This window comes from Phyllobates terribilis, unplaced genomic scaffold, assembly GCF_046119375.1.
Source record: "Phyllobates terribilis strain yellow unplaced genomic scaffold, ASM4611937v1 Scaffold_2__4_contigs__length_985480577, whole genome shotgun sequence".
NCBI lineage: Eukaryota > Metazoa > Chordata > Amphibia > Anura > Dendrobatidae > Phyllobates > Phyllobates terribilis.
In genome coordinates, this window is record NW_027362762.1 from 12,615,100 (window position 1) to 12,642,488 (window position 27,389).

The 27,389-nt window shown below is 49.2% G+C and overlaps 2 protein-coding genes across 2 annotated transcripts in view; both read left to right on the top strand.

Moving 5' to 3' along the window:
- Positions 1-3,092, top strand: part of FHIP1B (FHF complex subunit HOOK interacting protein 1B) — a 160,640-nt gene extending 157,548 nt beyond the window's left edge. Inside the window, exon 13 of the mRNA XM_073661088.1 lies at positions 2,912-3,092. Coding sequence (XP_073517189.1) covers positions 2,912-2,958 — 47 coding nt within the window. The 3' untranslated portion in view covers positions 2,959-3,092. The remainder of the gene's footprint in view (positions 1-2,911) is intronic.
- Positions 3,093-4,035: 943 nt separating this feature from the next.
- On the top strand, positions 4,036-27,005 carry LOC141188830 (uncharacterized). Its single transcript, XM_073661090.1, has 2 exons — positions 4,036-4,182; positions 23,867-27,005. Exon 2 carries the CDS (start codon positions 23,908-23,910, stop codon positions 26,746-26,748), a length of 2,841 nt encoding a protein of 946 aa, XP_073517191.1. The 5' UTR covers positions 4,036-4,182; positions 23,867-23,907; the 3' UTR covers positions 26,749-27,005.
- The last annotated feature ends 384 nt before the right edge of the window (positions 27,006-27,389 follow it).

Here is a 27,389-nt window from a genome sequence, read left to right on the forward strand (position 1 = left end):
CGGGTGACCGAGGTCACCACACAAGTTACACCTAATCCTGCCACAGGCAGCAGCATGATGACCAAGGTCCCCACACAGTGCGCATTTCTGGGTGGTACACTGCGCACTGAAGTGTGTGGGGCTACCGCACCTGTGACAGACCTTAGGCTGCCCCCGGTAGAAAATCAAGATCCTATCCCTCCCCAAAAAGGTTGAGGAGGGGATATGGGTAACAGTGTTTCCCGAAACCTTCAATTTCACCATGAAGGTCCAGGCCCCTGACCAGATACCATGGTCATCGAGATTCTTTTGGGGAATATCGGTGACCTCTCCGTATCGACTCACCCAGGTAGTAATGTCCATACAGGAAAGCGACTCGTTACTAGTCAAAACGGTCACTTTCCTGACTGAATTTTGGCGGGTTATTGCCAGGGGAAAGAGACCATGCCATTCGGGGCGACTCCGAGCCAGCTCAGACCAGAAAAGCTCAAGGCCCTCCGGTCTCACGAAGCTGACATCGAAGTAGGAGGTCCCGTAGGGATGGATCAAGGCAAAGATGTCATATGCCGCAAAGCCCATCCCCAGCAGGAGCTCAACCACCTTCGACCTATCAGGACAGGCATCCTTGCTTACCCACTGGAGACGGGCCACGTTCCTACGGTTACTCCTCTGCCCCGTTGTCGGCAGAGACCAGACAGTCTCTGCCCCTCTATCTCGGAAGGCTGAAAGACCATGTCTCTCTATCCAGAAAGACAGATCAACCTCCCTCCCCTCTACAGTAATGGAGCTCTCCCCTCTCCTCAGGGCGCCCAGGAGCTGCTGTTGCAAGTCACCATCCCCAGGGCCACCAGACGAGGGCGCACTACTGCCCCCAGCACTGACAGCTCCTGAATAGCTTTGGGCTGAAGCCCCCACCAATGCTGGGGGGACAGCGGGACCAGCGCCTACTCCCCCCCCCACCAACACCAGTGCTGCTCCCATCATTCACTCCACTACTACTCCCACCATTTGCTGCACCACTTTTCCCATCATTCACACTACTACTACTCCCACCATTTGCTGCATCACTGCTCCCACCATTTGCTGCACCACTACTCCCACCATTTGCTGCACCACTACTCCCACCATTTGCTGCACCACTACTCCCACCATTCGCTCCACCACTACTCCCACCATTCGCTCCACCACTACTCCCACCATTCACTGCACCACTACTTTCATTCCCTTTACTTGTCACCCCATTACTATCATTTTCTCCACTGTTCTCTGCACCTTGCACAGTCACATCCATTCCTTCTTCCCTTGTGTCTGGTGTCTCTGCACTCACACCTGCTGGGCCGGGGGAGGGGAGCACTCCTAGAGACTCCTTTCCCTGCAGCACCACACCTGTTTTCTTTTGATTGCTGCTGGCTTTCTGCAGGTCCTCTCCTGTAGCGCCCCGCCCCCCTACTCCAGCATTTTGGTCCTTGTTCTGTGCAGACTGTTTCCTGGGCACCGCTGCCCGCCCTGCACCCACAGATTTTGGGGCTTTACTGTCCTTTTTGGGCGCTGGGGCACACTGCCCCCCTGTCGCAGCAGTGTGCCCAGTGTTCCTCACATGTGTTTTTTTCACATCCCTCCCGGCCTCCCCGGCCCCGGTGACAACCGGCTTAGCCGCAGAGCGCAGGGAGGGAAACTCCACAGAACTTCCAAATGTCCGGCGCCGTGAGTACCTCCACAGCCTCGCCCCCTGCACTCCTCTCCCCACCTTGCCTCTGCCTCGAGCCCCCTGCAGAGCCCGTGCCTTTAGGTTTGGTGAGGTTTACACAGGAGGTGGCAGGCGCAACATCAGACATTGGTACATACTTGTAACTCACCACCTCCTGTGCGGCTCCTCCGGCCTTCTTTTTCCTCTTCTTGGTCTGCTCCACTGGTTCGTCCTCACCAAAAGAAAATTTAGTCAGGTCCACTGGAGACTCCAGCAGTCGGATCTACCTCAGCAATCCTCCTTCCTCCTCTTCCTCCCCCGACACTCCAGCCTCTGCTGTCGGAGTCCTCTGCGCTGCAGGGAGACCGCTTGAGCTCCGGCTCTGCCCCTCACTGGCTCCAGCACCTGGAACTCCAGTCACCTCTTCATCTTCCCCCTCCTCTTCACTAAGGACGCCGGCTGGCGGTTCTCCTGAGGTGTTTAACCCCTTCATTTCTGAGAACCGCAGCTGGTTCTTAAACCTCTCCAGGAAGGGACCTGCACTTTTCTCAATCCCCTCCCGGAGGAGCACTAACCTGACCACCTCATCTCTGAGGGCTTTAAACCTCTGGGAGGTCGCGGGTCTCTCCTTGTTGGACGCTCGGGTGTTCAGGATCCGGGCCTCCCTCAGCTCCTCTTTCAGCTGGGTTAGTGCTTTGCCGGCGTCCTCGTATTCTCGTAGCATGGCGACAACTCGGGAGGAGAAGGAACTTGTGGACTCGCTGGAGCTCATCTCTCCCCAGGATCTTGCTGGACTCTTGTTCCTGGGGTGCCCCGGTCTCCCTTTCTGGGCGGGCAATGAACCGTCTCCGGGTTGGAATAGGTGGGTATGTTCTTCTTCACCCTTCCCGATCTCCTTACTCCCTCCTGGGCCGGTTGTTGTGGCTCCTTGTCCCCCGCCGGCATAGACCGGGGAACAGAAGGCTGGGAAGCCATGCCGGCCTCCCAGTAAGCCTGCCTCTCCCTGGGGAGAAGAGAGGCAGACTATGGGCCTCCTCCTGGAAGTCCTGGAGCTCACAAGGCAGGTGCTACTCTCAGCAGGGAGAAACTGATTGTGGGCACCTGTCCTACAGTCTCCTCCCCCAGTAATGGCTGATAACAGGGAGTAATAGATTGCAGTCTCCTGTCCTAGAGTCTCCTCCCCCAATAATGGCTGATAACAGAGAGTAATAGACTGTACCCCCTTTTTTCCCTCTGTGTTTTCAGCGCTGGTCGTACGTCCTCCTCACACCGAGTCAGCACCGTCTCCATGAAGAGGATCTGCTTGGACATGATTCTGTGGGGCCCATTACCCACAGTCCAGAGCCCACTGTAACTGGTCACCCCAGGAGATCGGGGGGGAGTCTTCCCTAAACATTAATAATAAATCATATGTTCTTTACCCCAATACCTGTTTGTGGTGAGCAGTGATTTGACCATGACGCCCATTGTATATCCTAGAGGGCCACAACTGTCCTGAAGTCTGGGGTGACGGTCATAGTGGTCGTCTCCTCCAGTATGATGCTGGAGTCTGGCCCCCACATGGCAGGCAGGATGATGCGCCCTTCAGTCTCTGCGCCCCCGGCTGTGTTTGGGGCAGGAGCTCTGGGTCGTGCCGTCTTATGATGCCACAGTCTGCTCCTTGGGGGCGGAGCTAAATGATGCCGCAGTCTGCTCCTTGGGGGCGGAGCTAAATGATGCCGCAGTCTGCTCCTTGGGGGCGGAGCTAAATGATGCCGCAGTCTGCTCCTTGGGGGCGGAGCTAAGGATGAGCAGGGGTGGGTGTAAACAGAATAAATTAATAAGAAAATGTATGAGCAGAAATATGGGTCCAAAGAAGAGCGGAGTGTCCTCACCAGTGACCGTACAGTGCAGGGGCACATGACAGGGTGGGGTACAACACGACGAGGGTCCCCTACCATCAATGTCCTGTGACGCTCTGTCCCGAGAAAGTTACAATTCATAAACCAGAAGAGCAGCCATTCACTCGCCTAACCACGCCCACATGTCACAACTGGCGAGAGGGGCATAACATTGAAAAAAATAAAAATGACAAACAGTGGCCAGCTTGTGGCTCTCCCTGCCATTGGCTGCTTCACTTTGTGAATCCCCGCCCGCTTTTCAGATACATTGTGATGATTGCGGAAAATAGCAAAAAGATACAAATTGTTGGCTAAATACTCACAGCCCAATCCTGCAGTCACCGGCCAAGAAGCACAGTCCATATAGAGGCGCCTCCTACAGGCCATTCCAGGGGGTGAAGAACTGTGTAATTAGGTATAATTGTAATGTAAGGGAGTGCAGAGTTTACAGGACACCCACCCCTCCCCCTGTCCCCAGCACAGGTATCAAACATTGCACCTGTCTCCTCCCTCCCATCTGCTGCTGGACACATCCTGGCCGTAACCTGGAGCCGGAGACGGGATCTGCTAGGAGTTGTTAGTAACCAGATCTGTACACAGAGGAGAAGACAGCGAGGGGATCTGCCATGATCTCAGGTGAGCGATGGGGACGGGAGGGATACACAGGGGTCTCTACATGATCTCAGGTGTATGTACAGGTGAGTGACAGGAGGACTGGGGGATACACAGGGGTCTCTACATGATCTCAGGTGTATGTACAGGTGAGTGACAGGAGGACTGGGGGATACACAGGGGTCTCTACATGATCTCAGGTGTATGTACAGGTGAGTGACAGGAGGACTGGGGGATACACAGGGGTCTCTACATGATCTCAGGTGTATGTACAGGTGAGTGACAGGAGGACTGGGGGATACACAGGGGTCTCTACATGATCTCAGGTGTATGTACAGGTGAGTGACAGGAGGACTGGGGGATACACAGGGGTCTCTACATGATCTCAGGTGTATGTACAGGTGAGTGACAGGAGGACTGGGGGATACACAGGGGTCTCTACATGATCTCAGGTGTATGTACAGGTGAGTGACAGGAGGACTGGGGGATACACAGGGATCTCTACATGATCTCAGGTGTATGTACAGGTGAGTGACAGGAGGACTGGGGGATACACAGGGGTCTCTACATGATCTCAGGTGTATGTACAGGTGAGTGACAGGAGGACTGGGGGATACACAGGGGTCTCTACATGATCTCAGGTGTATGTACAGGTGAGTGACCGGAGGACTGGGTGATACATAGGGGTCTCTACATGATCTCAGGTGTATGTACAGGTGAGTGACAGGAGGACTGGGGGATACATAGGGGTCTCTACATGATCTCAGGTGTATGTACAGGTGAGTGACAGGAGGACTGGGGGATACACAGGGGTCTCTACATGATCTCAGGTGTATGTACAGGTGAGTGACAGGAGGACTGGGGGATACACAGGGGTCTCTACATGATCTCAGGTGTATGTACAGGTGAGTGACCGGAGGATTGGGTGATACACAGGGGTCTCTACATGATCTCAGGTGTATGTACAGGTGAGTGAGAGGAGGACTGGGGGACACACAGGGGTCTGTACATGATCTCAGGTGTATGTACAGGTGAGTGACAAGAGGACTGGGGGATACACAGGGGTCTCTACATAATCTCAGGTGTATGTACAGCTGAGTGAGAGGAGTACTGGGGAATACACAGGGGTCTCTACATGATCTCAGGTGTATGTACAGGTGAGTGACAGGAGGACTGGGGGATACACAGGGGTCTGTACATGATCTCAGGTGTATGTACAGGTGAGTGACAGGAGGACTGGGGGATACATAGGGGTCTCTACATGATCTCAGGTGTATGTACAGGTGAGTGACAGGAGGACTGGGGTATACACAGGGGTCTCTACATGATCTCAGGTGTATGTAGAGGTGAGTGAGAGGAGGACTGGGGAATACACAGGGGTCTCTACATGATCTCAGGTGTATGTACAGGTGAGTGACAGGAGGACTGGGGAATACACAGGGGTCTGTACATGATCTCAGGTGTATGTACAGGTGAGTGACAGGAGGACTGGGTGATACATAGGGGTCTCTACATGATCTCAGGTGTATGTACAGGTGAGTGACAGGAGGACTGGGGTATACACAGGGGTCTCTACATGATCTCAGGTGTATGTACAGGTGAGTGAGAGGAGTACTGGGGAATACACAGGGGTCTCTACATGATCTCAGGTGTATGTAGAGGTGAGTGAGAGGAGGACTGGGGAATACACAGGGGTCTCTACATGATCTCAGGTGTATGTACAGGTGAGTGACAGGAGGACTGGGGAATACACAGGGGTCTGTACATGATCTCAGGTGTATATACAGGTGAGTGACAGGAGGACTGGGTGATACATAGGGGTCTCTACATGATCTCAGGTGTATGTACAGGTGAGTGACAGGAGGACTGGGGTATACACAGGGGTCTCTACATGAACTCAGGTGTATGTACAGGTGAGTGAGAGGAGGACTGGGGAATACACAGGGGTCTCTACATAATCTCAGGTGTATGTACAGGTGAGTGAGAGGAGGACTGGGGAATACACAGGGGTCTCTACATGATTTCAGGTGTATGTACAGGTGAGTGACAGGAGGACTGGGGGATACACAGGTGTCTGTACATGATCTCAGGTGTATGTACAGGTGAGTGACCGGAGGACTGGGTGATACATAGGGGTCTCTACATGATCTCAGGTGTATGTACAGGTGAGTGACCGGAGGACTGGGGAATACACAGGGGTCTCTACATAATCTCAGGTGTATGTACAGGTGAGTGAGAGGAGGACTGGGGAATACACAGGGGTCTCTACATGATTTCAGGTGTATGTACAGGTGAGTGACAGGAGGACTGGGGGATACACAGGTGTCTGTACATGATCTCAGGTGTATGTACAGGTGAGTGAGAGGAGGACTGGGGGACACACAGGGGTCTGTACATGATCTCAGGTGTATGTACAGGTGAGTGACCGGAGGACTGGGTGATACACAGGGGTCTCTACATGATCTCAGGTGTATGTACAGGTGAGAGACCGGAGGACTGGGGGACACACAGGGGTCTCTACATGATCTCAGGTGTATGTACAGGTGAGTGAGAGGAGGACTGGGGAATACACAGGGGTATCTACATGATCTCGGGTGTATGTACAGGTGAGTGACCGGAGGACTGGGGGATACACAGGGGTCTCTACATGATCTCAGGTGTATGTACAGGTGAGTGAGAGGAGGACTGGGGAATACACAGGGGTCTCTACATGATCTCAGGTGTATGTACAGGTGAGTGACAGGAGGACTGGGGGATACACAGGGGTCTGTACATGATCTCAGGTGTATGTACAGGTGAGTGACCGGAGGACTGGGGGATACACAGGGGTCTCTATATGATCTCAGGTGTATGCACAGGTGAGTGAGAGGAGGACTGGGGGACACACAGGGGTCTGTACATGATCTCAGGTGTATGTACAGGTGAGTGACCGGAGGACTGGGGGATACACAGGGGTCTCTACATGATCTCAGGTGTATGTACAGGTGAGTGACCGGAGGACTGGGGGACACACAGGGGTCTCTACATGATCTCAGGTGTATGTACAGGTGAGTGAGAGGAGGACTGGGGAATACACAGGGGTATCTACATGATCTCAGGTGTATGTACAGGTGAGTGACCGGAGGACTGGGGGATACACAGGGGTCTCTACATGATCTCAGGTGTATGTACAGGTGAGTGACAGGAGGACTGGGGAATACACAGGGGTCTCTACATGATCTCAGGTCTATGTACAGGTGAGTGACAGGAGGACTGGGGAATACACAGGGGTCTCTACATGATCTCAGGTGTATGTACAGGTAACAGGAGGACTGGGGAATACACAGGGGTCTCTACATGATCTCAGGTGTATGTACAGGTGAGTGACAGGAGGACTGGGGAATACACAGGGGTCTGTACATGATCTCAGGTGTATGTACAGGTGAGTGACAGGAGGACTGGGGAATACACAGAGGTCTCTACAGGATCTCAGGTGTATGTACAGGTGAGTGACCGGAGGACTGGGTGATACATAGGGGTCTCTACATGATCTCAGGTGTATGTACAGGTGAGTGACAGGAGGACTGGGGGATACACAGGGGTCTCTACATGATCTCAGTCTTACATGAGGTAGTGAACTTGCTGGTTACAGTCTCACGTGAGGCAGCGAGCTTGCCAGTTACGCATTGTTACATGAGGCAGCGAGCTCACTGGTTACACAGTCTTACATGATGCAGCAAGCTTGAGGGTTTCACAGTCTTATAAAAAGGCAGCGAGCTTGCCGGTTACAATCTTACATGAGGTAGTGAACTTGCTGGTTACAGTCTCACGTGAGGCAGCGAGCTTGCCAGTTACGCATTGTTACATGAGGCAGCGAGCTCACTGGTTACACAGTCTTACATGAGGCAGCAAGCTTGAGCGTTTCACAGACATACATGAGGCAGCGAGCTTGCCGGTTACAGTCTTACATGAGGTAGTGAACTTGCTGGTTACACAGTCTTACATGAGGCAGTGAGTTTGCTGGTTACAGTCTAACGTGAGGCAGCAAGCTTGCCAGTTACGCATTGTTACATGAGGCAGCAAGCTCACTGGTTACACAGTCTTACAGGAGGCAGTGAGCTTGCTGGTTACGCAGTCTTACATGAGGCAGCAAGCTTGCTGGTTACACAGTCTTACATGAGGCAGCAAGCTAGCTGGCTACACAGTCTTACATGAGGCAGCAAGCTTGAGGGTTTCACAGTCTTACATGAGGCAGCAAGCTTGCCGGTTACACAGTCTTACATGAGGTAGTGAGCTTGCTGGTTACACAGTCTTACATAAGGCAGTGAGCTTGCCGGTTACAGTCTTATATGAGGTAGTGAGCTTGCTGGTTACACAGTCTTACATAAGGCAGTGAACTTGCTGGTTACAGTCTCACTTGAGGCAGCGAGCTTGCCAGTTACGCATTGTTACATGAGGCAGCGAGCTCACTGGTTACACAGTCTTATATGAGGTAGTGAGCTTGCTGGTTACACAGTCTTACATGAGGCAGCAAGCTTGCTGGTTACACAGTCTTATATGAGGCAGCAAGCTTGAGGGTTTCACAGTGTTACATGAGGCTGCGAGCTTGCCAGTTACACAGTCTTACACGAGGTAGTGAGCTTGCTGGTTACAGTCTTACATGAGGTAGCAAGCTTGCTGGTTACACAGTCTTACATGAGGCAGCAAGCTTGAGGGTTTCATAGTCTTACATGAGGCAGCGAGCTTGCTGGTTACACAGTCTTACATGAGGTAGTGAGCTTGCTGGTTACACAGTCTTACATGAGGCAGTGAGCTTGCTGGTTACAGTCTCACTTGAGGCAGCGAGCTTGCCAGTTACGCATTGTTACATGAGGCAGCGAGCTCACTGGTTACACAGTCTTACATGAGGTAGTGAGCTTGCTGGTTACACAGTCTTACATGAGGCAGCAAGCTTGCTGGTTACACAGTCTTATATGAGGCAGCAAGCTTGAGGGTTTCACAGTGCTACATGAGGCAGCAAGCTTGAGGTTTTAATTGTCTTACATGAGGCAGCGAGCTTGACGGTTACACAGTCTTACATGAGGCAGTGAGTTTGCTGGTTACAGTCTCACGTGAGGGTTTCACAGTCTTACATGAGGCAGCGAGCTTGCCGGTTACACAGTCTTACATGAGGTAGTGAGCTTGCTGGTTACACAGTCTTACATGAGGCAGTGAGCTTGCTGGTTACAGTCTCACTTGAGGCAGCGAGCTTGCCAGTTACTCATTGTTACATGAGGCAGCGAGCTCACTGGTTACACACTCTTACATGAGGCAGCGAGCTTGAGGGTTTCAGTCTTACATAAGGCAGCGAGCTTGCCAGTTACACATTCTTACATGAGGTAGTGAACTTGCTGGTTATACAGTGTTACATGAGGCAGCAAGCTTGCCGGTTACACAGTCTTACATGAGGAAGTGAGCTTGCTGGTTATACAGTCTTACATGAGGCAGCAAGCTTGAGCATTTCACAGACTTACATGAGGCAGCGAGCTTGCCGGTTACACAGTCTTATATGAGGCAGTGAGTTTGCTGGTTACAGTCTAACGTGAGGCAGCGAGATTGCCAGTTACACATTGTTACATGAGGCAGCGAGCTCACTGGTTACACAGTCTTACATGAGGCAGTGTGCTTGGTGGTTATACAGTCTTACATGAGGCAGTGAGTTTGCTGGTTACACTCTAACGTGAGGCAGCAAGCTTGCCAGTTACGCATTGTTACATGAGGCAGCAAGCTCACTGGTTACACAGTCTTACAGGAGGCAGTGAGCTTGCTGGTTACGCAGTCTTACATGAGGCAAGCTTGCTGGTTACACAGTCTTACATGAGGCAGCAAGCTAGCTGGCTACACAGTCTTACATGAGGCAGCAAGCTTGAGGGTTTCACAGTCTTACATGAGGCAGCAAGCTTGCCGGTTACACAGTCTTACATGAGGTAGTGAGCTTGCTGGTTACACAGTCTTACATAAGGCAGTGAGCTTGCCGGTTACAGTCTTATATGAGGTAGTGAGCTTGCTGGTTACACAGTCTTACATAAGGCAGTGAACTTGCTGGTTACAGTCTTACTTGAGGCAGCGAGATTGCCAGTTACGCATTGTTACATGAGGCAGCGAGCTCACTGGTTACACAGTCTTATATGAGGTAGTGAGCTTGCTGGTTACACAGTCTTACATGAGGCAGCAAGCTTGCTGGTTACACAGTCTTATATGAGGCAGCAAGCTTGAGGGTTTCACAGTGTTACATGAGGCTGCGAGCTTGCCAGTTACACAGTCTTACACGAGGTAGTGAGCTTGCTGGTTACAGTCTTACATGAGGTAGCAAGCTTGCTGGTTACACAGTCTTACATGAGGCAGCAAGCTTGAGGGTTTCATAGTCTTACATGAGGCAGCGAGCTTGCCGGTTACACAGTCTTACATGAGTTAGTGAGCTTGCTGGTTACACAGTCTTACATGAGGCAGTGAGCTTGCTGGTTACAGTCTCACTTGAGGCAGCGAGCTTGCCAGTTACGCATTGTTACATGAGGCAGCGAGCTCACTGGTTACACAGTCTTACATGAGGTAGTGAGCTTGCTGGTTACACAGTCTTACATGAGGCAGCAAGCTTGCTGGTTACACAGTCTTATATGAGGCAGCAAGCTTGAGGGTTTCACAGTGTTACATGAGGCAGCAAGCTTGAGGGTTTAATTGTCTTACATGAGGCAGCGAGCTTGACGGTTACACAGTCTTACATGAGGCAGTGAGTTTGCTGGTTACAGTCTCACGTGAGGCAGCGAGCTTGCCAGTTACACATTGTTACATGAGGCAGCGAGCTCACTGGTTACACAGTCTTACATGAGGCAGTGTGCTTGGTGGTTATACAGTCTTACATGAGGCAGCAAGCTTGCTGGTTACAGTCTTACATGAGGCAGCAAGCTTGAGGGTTTCACAGTCTTACATGAGGCAGCAAGCTTGCCAGTTACACAGTCTTACATGTGGTAGTGAGCTTGCTGGTTATACAGTCTTACATGAGGCAGCAAGCTTGAGGGTTTCACAGTCTTACATGAGGCAGCGAGCTTGCCGGTTACACAGTCTTACATGAGGTAGTGAGCTTGCTGGTTACAGTCTCACTTGAGGCAGCGAGCTTGCCAGTTACGCATTGTTATATGAGGCAGCGAGCTCACTGGTTACACAGTCTTACATGAGGCAGCAAGCTTGCTGGTTACACAGTCTTATATGAGGCAGCAAGCTTGAGGGTTTCACAGTCTTATATGAGGCAGCGAGCTTGCCGGCTACACAGTCTTACATGAGGTAGTGAGCTTGCTGGTTACACAGTCTTACATGAGGCAGTGAGCTTGCTGGTTACAGTCTCACTTGAGGCAGCGAGCTTGCCAGTTATGCATTGTTACATGAGGCAGCGAGCTCACTGGTTACACAGTCTTACATGAGGCAGCAAGCTTGCTGGTTACACAGTCTTATATGAGGCAGCAAGCTTGAGGGTTTCACAGTCTTACATGAGGCAGCGAGCTTGCCGGTTACACAGTCTTACATGAGGTAGTGAGCTTGCTGGTTACACAGTCTTACATGAGGCAGTGAGCTTGCTGGTTACAGTCTCACTTGAGGCAGCGAGCTTGCCAGTTACTCATTGTTACATGAGGCAGCGAGCTCACTGGTTACACACTCTTACATGAGGCAGCGAGCTTGAGGATTTCAGTCTTACATAAGGCAGTGAGCTTGCCAGTTACACATTCTTACATGAGGTAGTGAACTTGCTGGTTATACAGTGTTACATGAGGCAGCAAGCTTGCCGGTTTCACAGTCTTACATGAAGAAGTGAGCTTGCTGGTTATACAGTCTTACATGAGGCAGCAAGCTTGAGCGTTTCACAGACTTACATGAGGCAGCGAGCTTGCCGGTTACACAGTCTTATATGAGGCAGTGAGTTTGCTGGTTACAGTCTAACGTGAGGCAGCGAGCTTGCCAGTTACGCATTGTTACAAGAGGCAGCAAGCTTGCTGGTTACACAGTCTTACATGAGGCAGCAAGCTTGAGGGTTTCACAGTCTTACAAGAGGTAGCAAGCTTGCCGGTTACACAGTCTTACATGAGGCAGCAAGCTTGCCGGTTACACAGTCTTACATGAGGAAGTGAGCTTGCTGGTTATACAGTCTTACATGAGGCAGCAAGCTTGAGCGTTTCACAGACTTACATGAGGCAGCGAACTTGATGGTTACAGTCTTACATGAGGTAGTGAGCTTGCTGGTTACACAGTCTTATATGAGGCAGTGAGTTTGCTGGGTACAGTCTGACGTGAGGCGGCGAGCTTGCCAGTTACGCATTGTTACATGAGGCAGCAAGCTCACTGGTTACACAGTCTTACAGGAAGCAGTGAGCTTGCGGGTTACACAGTCTTACATGAGGCAGCAAGCTTGCTGGTTACACAGTCTTACATGAGGCAGCAAGCTTGAGGGTTTCACAGTCTTACAAGAGGTAGCAAGCTTGCCGGTTACACAGTCTTACATGAGGAAGTGAGCTTGCTGGTTATACAGTCTTACATGAGGCAGCAAGCTTGAGGGTTTCACAGTCTTACATGAGGCAGCGAGCTTGCCGGTTACACAGTCTTACATGAGGTAGTGAGCTTGCTGGTTACACAGTCTTATATGAGGCAGCAAGCTTGCTGGTTACACAGTCTTATATGAGGCAGCAAGCTTGAGGGTTTCACAGTGTTACATGAGGCAGCGAGCTTGCCAGTTATACAGTCTTACATGAGGTAGTGAGCTTGCTGGTTACACAGTCTTACATGAGGCAGTGAACTTGCTGGTTACACAGTCTTACATGAGGTAGCAAGCTTGCTGGTTACACAGTCTTACATGAGGCAGCAAGCTAGAGGGTTTCATAGTCTTACATGAGGCAGCGAGCTTGCCGGTTACACAGTCTTACATGAGGTAGTGAGCTTGCTGGTTATACAGTCTTACATGAGGCAGCAAGCTTGAGGGTTTAAATCTTACATGAGGCAGCGAGCTTGCCGGTTACACAGTCTTACATGAGGTATTGAGCTTGCTGGTTATACAGTCTTACATGAGGTAGTGAGCTTGCTGGTTACACAGTCTTACATGAGGCAGCAAGCTTGAGGGTTTCACAGTCTTACAAGAGGTAGCAAGCTTGCCGGTTACACAGTCTTACATGAGGAAGTGAGCTTGCTGGTTATACAGTCTTACATGAGGCAGCAAGCTTGAGGGTTTCACAGTCTTACATGAGGCAGCGAGCTTGCCGGTTACACAGTCTTACATGAGGTAGTGAGCTTGCTGGTTACACAGTCTTATATGAGGCAGCAAGCTTGCTGGTTACACAGTCTTATATGAGGCAGCAAGCTTGAGGGTTTCACAGTGTTACATGAGGCAGCGAGCTTGCCAGTTATACAGTCTTACATGAGGTAGTGAGCTTGCTGGTTACACAGTCTTACATGAGGCAGTGAACTTGCTGGTTACACAGTCTTACATGAGGTAGCAAGCTTGCTGGTTACACAGTCTTACATGAGGCAGCAAGCTAGAGGGTTTCATAGTCTTACATGAGGCAGCGAGCTTGCCGGTTACACAGTCTTACATGAGGTAGTGAGCTTGCTGGTTATACAGTCTTACATGAGGCAGCAAGCTTGAGGGTTTAAATCTTACATGAGGCAGCGAGCTTGCCGGTTACACAGTCTTACATGAGGTATTGAGCTTGCTGGTTATACAGTCTTACATGAGGTAGTGAGCTTGCTGGTTACACAGTCTTACATGAGGCAGCAAGCTTGAGGGTTTCACAGTCTTACAAGAGGTAGCAAGCTTGCCGGTTACACAGTCTTACATGAGGCAGCAAGCTTGCCGGTTACACAGTCTTACATGAGGTAGTGAGCTTGCTGGTTATACAGTCTTACATGAGGCAGCAAGCTTGAGGGTTTAAATCTTACATGAGGCAGCGAGCTTGCCGGTTACACAGTCTTACATGAGGTATTGAGCTTGCTGGTTATACAGTCTTACATGAGGTAGTGAGCTTGCTGGTTACACAGTCTTACATGAGTCAGCAAGCATGAGGGTTTCACAGTGTTACATGAGGCAGCGAGCTTGCCGGTTACACAGTCTTACATGAGGTACTGAGATTGCTGGTTATATAGTCATACACGAGGATGCAAGCTTGAGGGTTTCACAGTCTTACATGAGGTAGTGAGCTTGCTGGTTACACAGTCTTACATGAGGCAGTGAGCTTGCTGGTTACACAGTCTTACATGAGACAGCAAGCTTGCTGGTTACACAGTCTTACATGAGGCAGTGAGCTTGCTGGTTACAGTCTCACATGAGGCAGTTTGCTTGCCTGTTACGCAGTGTTACATGAGGCAGCGAGCTCACCGGTTACACAGTCTTACATGAGGCAGTGAGCTTGCTGCTTACACAGTTTTGAATGCATAATTGACCCACACTCACCCACGACCTACCTACTCAGTGCACATTATCTTTGAGGACACAGTACAAAATCTTTTTCCGCTTATTGGACCATACATTTCCTATCCACCACCCAGCAAACATCATTCTTTCTCTCGGAAGAAGTGTGAACACTAAAGTCGTTCAGTGAACGCCGACGTCCACGCTGTATGTTGAATCTAATGGATCAGCGGGTGATACACCACAGAGTATGGTAGGGAACAGCACCAGTCCATGGGCCCATTAATAAGGGGTTGCTCATTAATGGACTACTCCTTTAATAACTCAATACTCTGCATAACAGTAACATACCTGACTATAGTGGCATTATACTACTGAGCGGGGGGTGTTTTGCTGGGGGTGCACAGCACTTAGAGTATGGAACTCAGAATATGGGCACCTCAGATATTTCCACCACAACAGGGTCAGTGACAGCAATCAGTGGATATGACCGTCCAGGACACCGCAGTGGAGTCCACATAGTGGTTGCACCTTTCTTCCAGGAGGACAGTGGATTCATACTGCTCTTAAACTCTTCTGTAAGATAGATAATGTGGCCATAATGATGTCACTTACGATGGTTGGTGAGGATCCAGTTTCTCCCATCGCTGGTGATCAAATGATTCATGAGGATCTGGCTTTTTTCTCCACTGGTGATCAGATGATTGGTGAAGATATGGCTTCTCTCAACCCCAGTGATCAGATTATTGGTGCAGATCTGGCTCCTCACACCCTTAGTGATCAGATGACAGCTGAGGATCTGACTCCCCCTTCCCTCCCCCACCCCAGTGATCAGATGACCGCTGATGATCTGGCTTCTCCACCCCCACCCCTGTGATCAGATGATTAGTGAGGATCTGATTTCTCCCATCCCTGGTGATCAGATGATTGGTGAGGATCTGGTTTCTCCCACCATTGGTGATCAGATGATTTCTTGAGGATCTAGCTTACTCCACCCCCTGGTGACCAGATGATTGGTGAGAATCTAGCTTATTCCACCTCCTGGTGATCAGCTGGTTGGTGGGGATCTGGCTTCTCCCCCTTGGTGATCAGATGATTGGTGAGGATCTGGTTTATCCTACCCGTGGTGATCAGATGGTTGGTGAGGATCTGGTTTTTCCCACCCCTGGTGATCAAATTATTGGTGAGGATCTGACTTCTATCTCCACTGGTGGTCAGATGATTGGTGAGAATCTGGCTTCTCCCAACCCCAGTGATTAGATGGTTAGTGAGGATTTGGTTTCTCCCACCACTGGTGATCAGATGATTGGTGAGAATCTAGCTTATTCCACCCCGTGGTGATCAGATGACTGGTGAGGATCTGGCTTCTCCCACCCCATGTGGATCAGATGATTAATGAGGACCTGGTTTCTCCTACTCCCCTCCCCCCAGTGATCAACTGGTTGGTGAGGATCTGGTTTCTCCCACCCCTGGTGATCAGATGATTAATGAGGATCTGGCTTCTTCCTCCACTGGTCATCAAATGATTGAGGATCCGCCTTCTCCCAACCCCAGTGATCAAATGATTAGTGAGGATCTGGCTTCTCCTAACCCCAGTGATCAAATGATTGGTGAGGATCTGGCTTCTCCTAACCCCAGTGATCAGATGATTGGTGAGGATCCGGCTTCTCCTAACCCCAGTGATCAGATGATTGGTGAGGATCCGGCTTCTCCTAACCCCAGTGATCAGATGATTAGTGAGGATCTGGCTTCTCCTAACCCCAGTGATCAGATGATTAGTGAGGATCTGGCTTCTCCTAACCCCAGTGATCAGATGATTGGAGAGGATCCGGCTTCTCCTAACCCCAGTGATCAGATGATTGGTGAGGATCCGGCTTCTCCTAACCCCAGTGATCAGATGATTGGTGAGGATCTGGCTTCTCCTAACCCCAGTGATCAGATGATTGGTGAGGATCTGGCTTCTCCTAACCCCAGTGATCAGATGATTGGTGAGGATCTGGCTTCTCCTAACCCCAGGGATCAGATGATTGGTAAGGATCCGGCTTCTCCTAACCCCAGTGATCAGATGATTGGTGAGGATCCGGCTTCTCCTAACCCCAGTGATCAGATGATTGGTGAGGATCCGGCTTCTCCTAACCCCAGTGATCAGATGATTGGCGAGGATCCGGCTTCTCCTAACCCCAGTGATCAGATGATTGGCGAGGATCCGGCTTCTCCTAACCCCAGTGATCAGATGATTGGCGAGGATCCGGCTTCTCCTAACCCCAGTGATCAGATGATTGGCGAGGATCCGGCTTCTCCTAACCCCAGTGATCAGATGATTAGTGAGGATCTGGCTTCTCCTAACCCCAGTGATCAGATGATTGGCGAGGATCCGGCTTCTCCTAACCCCAGTGATCAGATGATTGGTGAGGATCCGGCTTCTCCTAACCCCAGTGATCAGATGATTAGTGAGGATCTGGCTTCTCCTAACCCCAGTGATCAGATGATTGGTGAGGATCCGGCTTCTCCTAACCCCAGTGATCAGATGATTGGAGAGGATCCGGCTTCTCCTAACCCCAGTGATCAGATGATTGGCGAGGATCCGGCTTCTCCTAACCCCAGTGATCAGATGATTGGAGAGGATCCGACTTCTCCTAACCCCAGTGATCAGATGATTGGTGAGGATCCGGCTTCTCCTAACCCCAGTGATCAGATGATTAGTGAGGATCTGGCTTCTCCCACCCCTGGTAATCAGGGCTCTGGTGTTGGGGTCCCACCACATTTACATTCTTAATTTTAGTGGTCTGTACCAGATATTGCCATCTGTCCCAATTATTTCCACACTACCAGAGGATCTTGAGTCTTTTGGTTGTGTCCTCGTTTCCTGTGTCCCTGAGCATCATCCTGTTCTCATGTATAATCTAAGACGTCTGTGATATCTGTTTACACTATGAGCGTCTGTGCTGGATCTGGATGCTGCTGATAATTAGATGCCCAATGTCTGTAAACTGAAGCGCAGAGCTCACACTCCAGGTAATCCAGTGCATACCACTGGTGGCTGCAGCATGGAGTCATACAGAAGGTCCAGCACTGCCATCATTTACTTCTACAGGAGGTGATCTACACAAGTAGACGTTCCTCAGCTAGAATCACACATTAGTTGCATCTTGTCGTTTTTTAGGGTGGCCGAGTCCATGCCCATTTATAGATCGACACAGTCGTGCTCATCTCCTGCAGCGCCATCAATGGTGCCACCATAGTGGCAGATCCCTTCCATAGCGCTCGACAGCAGGTGCTTCACGGCTGTGATTCAGTGTGGTGGGCTAGGAGGAACTTGTGACAATTTGTCCAGAGTAACATAGTATTTAAGGTTGAAGGAAGACTAAGTCCATCTAGTTCACCCCATAGCCTAACATGTTGATCTAGAGGAAGGCAAAAAAAAAACATGTGGCAAACACTAAGCTCCACATTGGGGAAAAAAATTCCTTCCCGACTCCATACGACAATCAGACTAGTTCCCTGGTTCAATGCCCTATCAAGGAGTCTAGTATATATAACCTGTAATATTATACTTTTCATCCAGGCCCTTCTTAAATGTTAGTAGTGAATCCCTCATTACACATAATGCGGCAGAGAGCTCCATAGTCTCACTGCTCTTACAGTAAAGAATCTGCGTCTGTGATTATGATTAAACCTTCTTTCCACCAGACATAGAAGATGCCCCCTTGTCCCCGTCTCAGGCCTCAGAGTAAAAAGATCAGTAGAAAAGTCTTTGTACTGTCCCCTCATATACTTGTACATAGTAATAAGATCACCCCTAAGCCTTCTTTTTTCCACAGTAAATAACCCCAAGTGTAATAACCTGTCTTGGTATTGCAGATCCCCCAGTCCTCTAATAACCTGTCTTGGTATTGCAGACCCCCCAGTCCTCTAATAACCTGTCTTGGTATTGCAGACCCCCAAGTCCTCTAATAACCTGTCTTGGTATTGCAGACCCCCCAATCCTCTAATAACCTGTCTTGGTATTGCAGATCCCCAGTCCTCTAATAACCTGTCTTGGTATTGCAGACCCCCCAGTCCTCTAATAACCTGTCTTGGTATTGCAGACCCCCCAGTCCTCTAATAACCTGTCTTGGTATTGCAGACCCCCAAGTCCTCTAATAACCTGTCTTGGTATTGCAGACCCCCCAATCCTCTAATAACCTGTCTTGGTATTGCAGATCCCCAGTCCTCTAATAAACTGTCTTGGTATTGCAGACCCCCAAGTCCTCTAATAACCTGTCTTGGTATTGCAGATCCCCCAGTCCTCTAATAACCTGTCTTGGTATTGCAGACCCCCCAGTCCTCTAATAACCTGTCTTGGTATTGCAGACCCCCAAGTCCTCTAATAACCTGTCTTGGTATTGCAGACCCCCCAATCCTCTAATAACCTGTCTTGGTATTGCAGATCCCCAGTCCTCTAATAACCTGTCTTGGTATTGCAGACCCCCCAGTCCTCTAATAACCTGTCTTGGTATTGCAGACCCCCCAGTCCTCTAATAACCTGTCTTGGTATTGCAGACCCCCAAGTCCTCTAATAACCTGTCTTGGTATTGCAGACCCCCCAATCCTCTAATAACCTGTCTTGGTATTGCAGATCCCCAGTCCTCTAATAACCTGTCTTGGTATTGCAGACCCCCCAGTCCTCTAATAACCTGTCTTGGTATTGCAGACCCCCCAGTCCTCTAATAACCTGTCTTGGTATTGCAGACCCCCAAGTCCTCTAATAACCTGTCTTGGTATTGCAGACCCCCCAATCCTCTAATAACCTGTCTTGGTATTGCAGATCCCCAGTCCTCTAATAAACTGTCTTGGTATTGCAGACCCCCCAGTCCTCTAATAACCTGTCTTGGTATTGCAGACCCCCAAGTCCTCTAATAACCTGTCTTGGTATTGCAGACCCCCCAATCCTCTAATAACCTGTCTTGGTATTGCAGATCCCCAGTCCTCTAATAAACTGTCTTGGTATTGCAGACCCCCCAGGCCTCTAATAACCTGTCTAGGTATTGCAGACCCCCCAGTCCTCTAATAACCTGTCTTGGTATTGCAGACTCCCCAGTCCTCTAATAACCTGTCTTGGTATGGCAGACTCCCCAGTCCTCTAATAACCTGTCTTGGTATTGCAGACCCCCCAGTCCTCTAATAACCTGTCTTGGTATTGCAGACCCCCCAGTCCTCTAATAACCTTGGTCGCTCTTCTCTGCACCCACTCTAGTTCAGCTATGTCTTTCTTATACACCGGAGACCAGAATTGTACACAGTATTCTAAGTGTGGTATAGAGGTAAAATTATCTTCTACTCATGAGCATCTATGCCTCTTTTAATGCATCCCATTATTTTATTTGCCTTTGCAGCAGCTGCCTGACACTGGCCACTAAGCGTAAGCTTGTCGTCCACCGATACACCCAGGTCTTTTTCAGTTAGAGTTTGGCCCAGTGTTTTACAATTAAGCATATAATTATACATTTTATTTCCTCTACCCAAGTGCATTACCTTACATTTATCCCCATTAAAGCTCATTTGCCATTTATCAGCCCAAGCTTCTAGTTTACATAGATCCTCCTGTAATATAAAATTGTCCTCCTCTATATTGATTACCCTGCGGAGTTTAGTGTCATCTGCAAATATTGAAATATTACTCTGTATGCCCCCTACAAGGTCATTAATAAATATGTTAAAGAGAAGGGGGCCCAATACTGACCCCTGTGGTACCCCAATACTGACCCCTGTGGTACCCCACTGTTAACGGAGACCCAGTCTGATTGTTTTCCATTAATAACCACCCTTTGTTTCCTATCACTGAGCCAATTCTTAACCCACATATATATATTTTCCCCTATCCCCATTGTTCTCATTTTATGTATCAACCTTTTGTGTGGAACCGTATCCAAAGCTTTTGAAAAGTCCATATACACAACATCCACTGCATTTCCTTGGTCCAGTCCAGAACTTGCCTCCTCATAAAAACTGATCAGATTAGTCTAACAGGAACGGTCCCTCGTAAACCCATGCTGATATTGGGTCATGAGGTTCTTCTTCTTCAGATACTCTAGTATAGCATCTCTTAGGAAACCCTCCAGGATTTTACCCACAGTAGAGGTTAAGCTTACCGGCCTATAATTTCCGAGTTCGGTTTTTGTCCCCTTTTTGAATATTGGCACCACATTTGCTATACGCCAGTCCTGTGGTACAGACCCTGTTATTATGGAATCTTTAAAGATTAAAAATAATGGCCTATCTATGACGTTACTTAATTCCTGCAGTACTCGCGGGTGTATCCCATCCGGGCCCGGGGATTTGTCACCTTTAGTGATTTTTAGACGCCGCCGTACTTCCTGCTGGGTTAAGCAAGTGACATTTACTGGAGAATTTTTGTTATCACTGATCATGTTTTCTGTCATGCGATTTTCTTGTGTAAATACGGTTGAAAAAAAATCATTTAGCATATTGGCTTTTTCCTCATCCTCATCCACCATTTCACCCAGACTATTTTTAAGGGGGCCAACACTATCATTTTTTAGTTTTTTACTATTTATGTAGTTAAAGAATATTTTGAGGTTATTTTTACTTTCTCTGGCAATGATTCTCTCTGCCTCAATCTTTGCTGCCTTGATTTGTTTTTTTACATAATTTATGTAATTTTCTATATTTATTTAATGCCTCATCACTACCTACTTGCTTTAGTTCTCTAAATGCTTTCTTTTTGTCACTTATTGCGCCCCTTACAGCTCTATTTAGCCATAGTGGTTTCCTCCTATTTCTAGCATGTTTATTCCCATAGGGTATATATTGTGCACAGCTCATATTCAGGATGCTAATAAATGTCTCCCATTTGCTTTGTGTAGTTTTATGTCTCAGGATATCGTCCCAGTTTATTGCACTAAGATCATCTCTCAACCGTTGGAAATTTGCCTTCCTGAAGTTTAGAGTCCTTGTAACCCCTCTACTACACATCTTATTAAAGGTTACATGAAAACGTATTATTTTGTGATCACTATTACCCAAGTGACCCCCAACTCGTATATTTGATATGCGGTCTGGCCTATTGGTTAATATTAGGTCTAGCAGTGCCCCCCTTCTTGTTGGGTCCCGAACCAGTTGTGAAAAGTAATTGTCTCTCATAGTTGTCAGTAACCTATTACCTTTGCTTGAACTACAGGTTTCTGTCCCCCAATGTATTTCAGGGTAGTTGAAGTCTCCCATAATAATGACTTCTCCTTGAGTCGCTGCTTCATCTATTTGCTTTATAAGGATATTCTCTGCTACTTCCATTATTTTTGGAGACTTATAACAAACCCCTATCAGTAATTTATTATTTTCCCCCCTCCCCTTATCTCCACCCACAGGGACTCTACATTTTCATTATATTCACATATATCCTCCCGCAAGACAGGTTTTAAGGATGATTTTACATATAAACACCCCCCCCCCCTCGCTTGTTTGTACGGTCATTTCTGAACAGACTATAGCCCTGTAAATTACCTGCCCAGTCATGGCTCTCGTCCAGCCACGTCGATATCACCACCATGTCAGAATTATTTTCCAACAAAATTAATTCTAATTCCTCCATTTTGTTGGTGAGGCTTCTGGCATTAGTGTACATGCATTTTATGTATCTCTCTGTACCTCTATTCCTTCTTACTTTATTGACTGTTCTAACCCCACCCCCAATTTCTTTATTTGTGCCCAGGTCACTATCTGCACTATCTTCCCCACCTATAAAATTAATACCCTCCCCCCCAATCCCTAAACACTCCTCCAACCTTCTAGCCATTTTCTCCCCCAGCACAGCTGCACCCTCCCCATTGAGGTGCAGCCCGTCCCTAGAGTAGAATCTGTAGCAAACTGAGAAGTCGGCCCAGTTCTCCAGGAACCCAAACCCATCCTTCATACACCAATTCCTGAGTCACTTATTTATCTCCCTAATCTCCCGTAGCCTCTCTGGCGTGGCACAGGCAGTATTTCAGAAAATACCACCTTGGAGGTCCTTGCTTTAAGCTTGCAGCCTAATTCCCTGAAATCATCTTTAAGGACCTTCCACCTACCTCTAACTTTGTCATTTGTACCAATGTGCACCATGACCGCTGGGTCCTCACCAGCCCCTCCCAGTAATCTGTCAACCCGATCAGCGATGTGCGGGACTCGAGCACCAGGTAGGCAGCACACTGTTCGATGATCCCTGTCTTTGTGAGAGATTGCCCTATCTGTTCCCCTAATAATTGAGTCCCCCACTACCAGCACCTGCCTGGCCGGCCCTGCTCTTCTTTTTCCCTCTTTACTGGAGCAGCCTTGCTGCAGTAGTGCTACCCCTGTACCGTCACTCCCCTCATCTGCCAACTTGGCAAACTTATTGGGGTGTGCCAGATCAGGACTAGCCTCCCTGGCACTCTTCCCTCTACCCCCCCTTCTAACTGACACCCAGCTAGCGGCCTCACTGTCCTTCAGCTCCCGACTACCACCCTCCCCCACATCTACCTCAGTGAGCAGCTTCTCAGTGAGCAGCAGACTCCTTTCCATGTTGTCAATGGATCTCAGTGTTGCCAGCTGCTCATTTAGATCCAGTACCTGGGCTTCCAAACACACAACGGGCACACATCTCGCGCAGCAGTAAGCAACCCCGACCGGCTGTTCAAGGAATGCATACATGTGGCAAGATGTACACTGGATAGCATTGCCAATAATGGAGCTCATTTCCTAATGGGGATTGCAATAGACAGAAATGTTAAGTAAAAAGAAATGTAAAGAATTAATAATATACAGACAGCAATTCAGTCCAAATTCCTCCCTTCCAAACTCCCTGAATCACAAGTCACTCACTTACTTCCGTTTGCACTTACACTCCGGTCACACTCAGCTCGTTCACACTCGCTAAGGAAGAAGATTTAAAGAGGTTTGTTTTTTTCCCTTTTAGCAGCAATCCAACCTACAGCTCAATGCACTACCAAAGTGGAGTAAAAATGAGCGAAACGCACCATATTTCCTTACTACCTTAAGTGCTTAAGTGCAGAGGAGTCCATGGCAGTCAGAACTCATGGGGAAGCCCAATCAAACACCATCCAAAACTTTCATACACGATAATCTAGACATTTGCCTATGATTTATTTTTTTTACAGATAACACATGTTGATGACACTGATTTGGATGTGATGTCCCCCGTGTTTTGGCCTCAAGGTTATTAGTTAGGGAAGCTTGTGGTTTTAGGTGTTTATTATTCACAGTTGCTTGATGGGACTTTCTGGGTGATCAGAGGTTGTGGGTCTCACTGGAGTTTCTTTCTTTCTGCAGGCTGTTTTCCCGTTACTTGAGCTGGTGAATGCTGTGTAGACATGGGTGACTTCACCATTTTACTGGACAACCTTGCTCAAACCTGTCAAGAACTGGAACAGATCAAAGCACAACAAGCAAAAGATCATGAGAGGGTGTCCAAGTCATTCGAGAAGACACTGCTTTCCATCCTTAAACAGGAGCAGTCCATCCTGAATCAGGTGGAGGAAGACCACCAACGGCTGAGGGATGAACTGTCCTCAATACAGAGGGATAACGAGCTTGCCCTACATAATGGAGTCTGTGAGATCAATAGCATGGTCCACACAATCTGCAATGTGTCGTCCCAGCTGAAGCAAGCGCTGGTCACCTCCAAAAATAATGAACTGGTAATGAGGCAAATTCAAGGAACAGTCTCCAACATCTTCTCCAAGAAGAACCGCATCCACATTAGACTAAAGAAAGTGCACTTTTCCCCTCAGCCTCTGCAGATGACACCTCTAGGGGAGATTGGATGTGAAGAGCAAACTCTTGGCTTATCCATCCCTTGTCTGAACATGAGCGTGGAATCCAACTGGAGCAAGAATACAACAAACCAACCAGTCCTATTAAGTGATGAAACTCCACCGTGGGAGGACAAGTCGGCCAATCCTGAGGGATATCCGGGAGGAAAGATGGAGTATGACAGCGACCATGAGTGCATGTCCACCACCACCACATACCAATCATCTGTGGATCTGCGGAAACAGCATGAAGATCAGAGGCTGAACCTTTCTCTGAGAGATCTGGCCGTCATGGAAGCCGACAGTGCAGCTCTGAGTCCTCAGGTGGCCACCAAAATCTGGATCACAGGCAACAAAAATACAGCACAGAAGATTAACAGGCTGCATGGATCAAAAGCCATGGTAGCAAATGGAGACCCGTCTAAAAAACCCTCCACCCAGCACCTAACCAGTAAAGGAACTAGCAGAAACCCTAAGAAAGAAGCATTTCAGCAGCTCAAATCGTCCTCCAAACGTAATCAAGCATCTGGAATGAAAAAAGAGACCATGACGAGGTTGGAGTCAGAAATCCTGGGCAACCTCCAAGAAACCAATGATAAAAGCGAGACCAAGACGATGTGTGAGGAGGAAGCACAAGATGGAGTTGCCAACCAAGAACAAAATACGTTATTTAGAGCAACTGCGGCCTGTGTGTGTGAAGACGAGTTTGAGAGCTCAGAAGACATCGTGGAGGGTCTGAAAACAGATGGTGTGAAGGATTCCAAGGCTTGCAGACAACTGGCCATCAGAGACAGCCGGGTCCCATCAGCCAAGAGGCAAAACAATGGAGAACAGGTAACCAGATTGAACTTAATGGATTTCAGTAGTCAAGACACCAAATCCAGGGAAACCTCACTGGAGACCAATGCAATTCAAGTGACACATCACAGACTGGCCTCAGGCATTGACTACATGCGGATGTCTGATGAGACCTCGGATTCTCTCACTGGAGACTTTCTCAATGTTCCTCAGAGGTCATGTTCTCCCAGCGATAGTATGAAGTCCTCTTATACCTTCATCATTGAGTCTCCAAAGAAGAAGCAGCCAAAGGTCAATTCTGGTACATATTCCCATTCACCGAATCCCAATAGCCGAGAGTCTAGAAAGAGACCACCGGTGATCACACTTGAAAAATCTAAAATAAAGTCAAAACAGCAAACTGCAGCTGTTCCGGATGGGAAGCTGAGACCCGTAGCTAAAATCAGAAATCAAAGGCTGCAAGGCAACTGGAGACCCATACTGCGCTCATCATCCTTGCCGTACATCGAGAGGTTATCTCGGCCACATACCGCTCCTTCGAGATCCACCAGACCAATGTCTGCCAAGGAAAGGAGAGATTCTGTGTCTAGTTCATCAAGCACGTGGTCGAATCCCAGGAGTGTGGCCACCCCCGCACCGTCAGGTGCTCTCCGTGAGATCCGGGTCAGGGTCAAGTCGGCTCAGTATTCTAGAAAGCCCCCAAAGACATCTACCCAGCATCCCAGAAGCCTGAGCAGGAGTGAGCCGAGCCTCTCTGACAACGCTTTGGACGCTGGTGGAGATGGCATCACCAGGCTTGTAAGACAGTTTGGCAAGTTTGGATCTGGACGGGGAGAGTTAAACCTGCCCCATGGCATTTCTGCCAGCAGCTCTGGCTCCATCTATATAGTGGATTATGGAAACAGACGGCTCCAGGTGATGGACACCAGGGGGAAACTTCTCCAACAATTTGCATTGGAAGCAAAGAATTACTTTGATGTTGCTGTGAGTAATCGGGGCCTGGTGGCTGTGACCAACTCCAGCGACCGCTCTGTGGATGTATATAGTAAACACGGGCGCCTTCTGCAAGTCCTGTCCAGAAACTGGGGCGCCCCGAGGGGCATCACTGCCAACTATAGAGATGAGTTCATAGTAGCGGACATGAAACTGGGCACCATCTCTGCCCTGAGCCTGGACCCAAGCTCCGGACGACAGAAGGAAATCACAGTGCTACCAGGATTTAATAAGCCTTACCTCCTGGCCTCCAATAGTCAGGGGCTTGTGGCCGTGTCTGAGAGGGGCTTGGATGGCGGCTGTTGCGTGAAGGTCTTAGGAGAGGACTGGCAACTCCTCAAGGTTCTGGGCCTCAAATCGAGCCCGGGCCCCGCTCTGTGCAATCCCTGGGGGGTGTGTGTGGACAGTCAGGGAGGAGTGCTGGTATCAGACTGGGCACAGACACATCGGATTATCTACTTTCCCGGCAGGACACCGGCCCGGGTCATAGTGCTAGACGGCCTCAGCAGCCCTCGGGGACTGGCCGTCTGGCAGGACGGCCTGGTGCTGGTGGCTGACAGCATGCACAACTGTATGAAGTTATTTCAGTACCAGGACCCGGAGGACTGAGTTCACATCCTGGGGTTCATCTTATTTCTGGTGGGGCCCCTGGGAGCAGATAAGTGGGGACCCAGCAGAACCTGGAGAACAATCCTAATAAAACCAGACGATCATTGGTGGAAGGTGGTGTCATGTCCGGAGGTTACTTACTGAGCACAGAGAGCAGGGGGTGAAGTGTAAACTGCTGGTTTAAATTAGCCTATTGCTCTCTGTTATCAGCCAATTCTAGAGTGGTCCTACAACAGATAAATGACAGGAAGTGCAAAGCCTCCTGCCCCCCCCAGAATCCCTACTTTATATCTGCTTCTCTTCTTATAACGCTCCAGCAGTCTGTGTGCAGTAACCGGATCCGCTGACGTCCAGGGCGAGATCCCGAGATCACGTTACAGGATGGTCTACAATTACCGCACCAGCAACAAAGACCGCCCTGTAATCTGCAGCCTGACCACAAGGAGGAGACAGTGAGTCCAGCCCCGGTGTATGAATGAAAAGGCTGCCCCATAACAGAGCGTCATCCACAGATCCCCCATAACAGAGCGTCATCCACAGATCCCCCATAACAGGGCGTCATCCACAGATCCCCCATAACAGAGCGTCATCCACAGATCCCCCATAACAGAGCGTCATCCACAGATCCCCCATAACAGGGC

Bases quoted from the DNA above. Each gene is read 5' to 3' on its own strand.
- LOC141188830 (XM_073661090.1), top strand. From the start codon at position 23,908: ATGGGTGACTTCACCATTTTACTGGACAACCTTGCTCAAACCTGTCAA.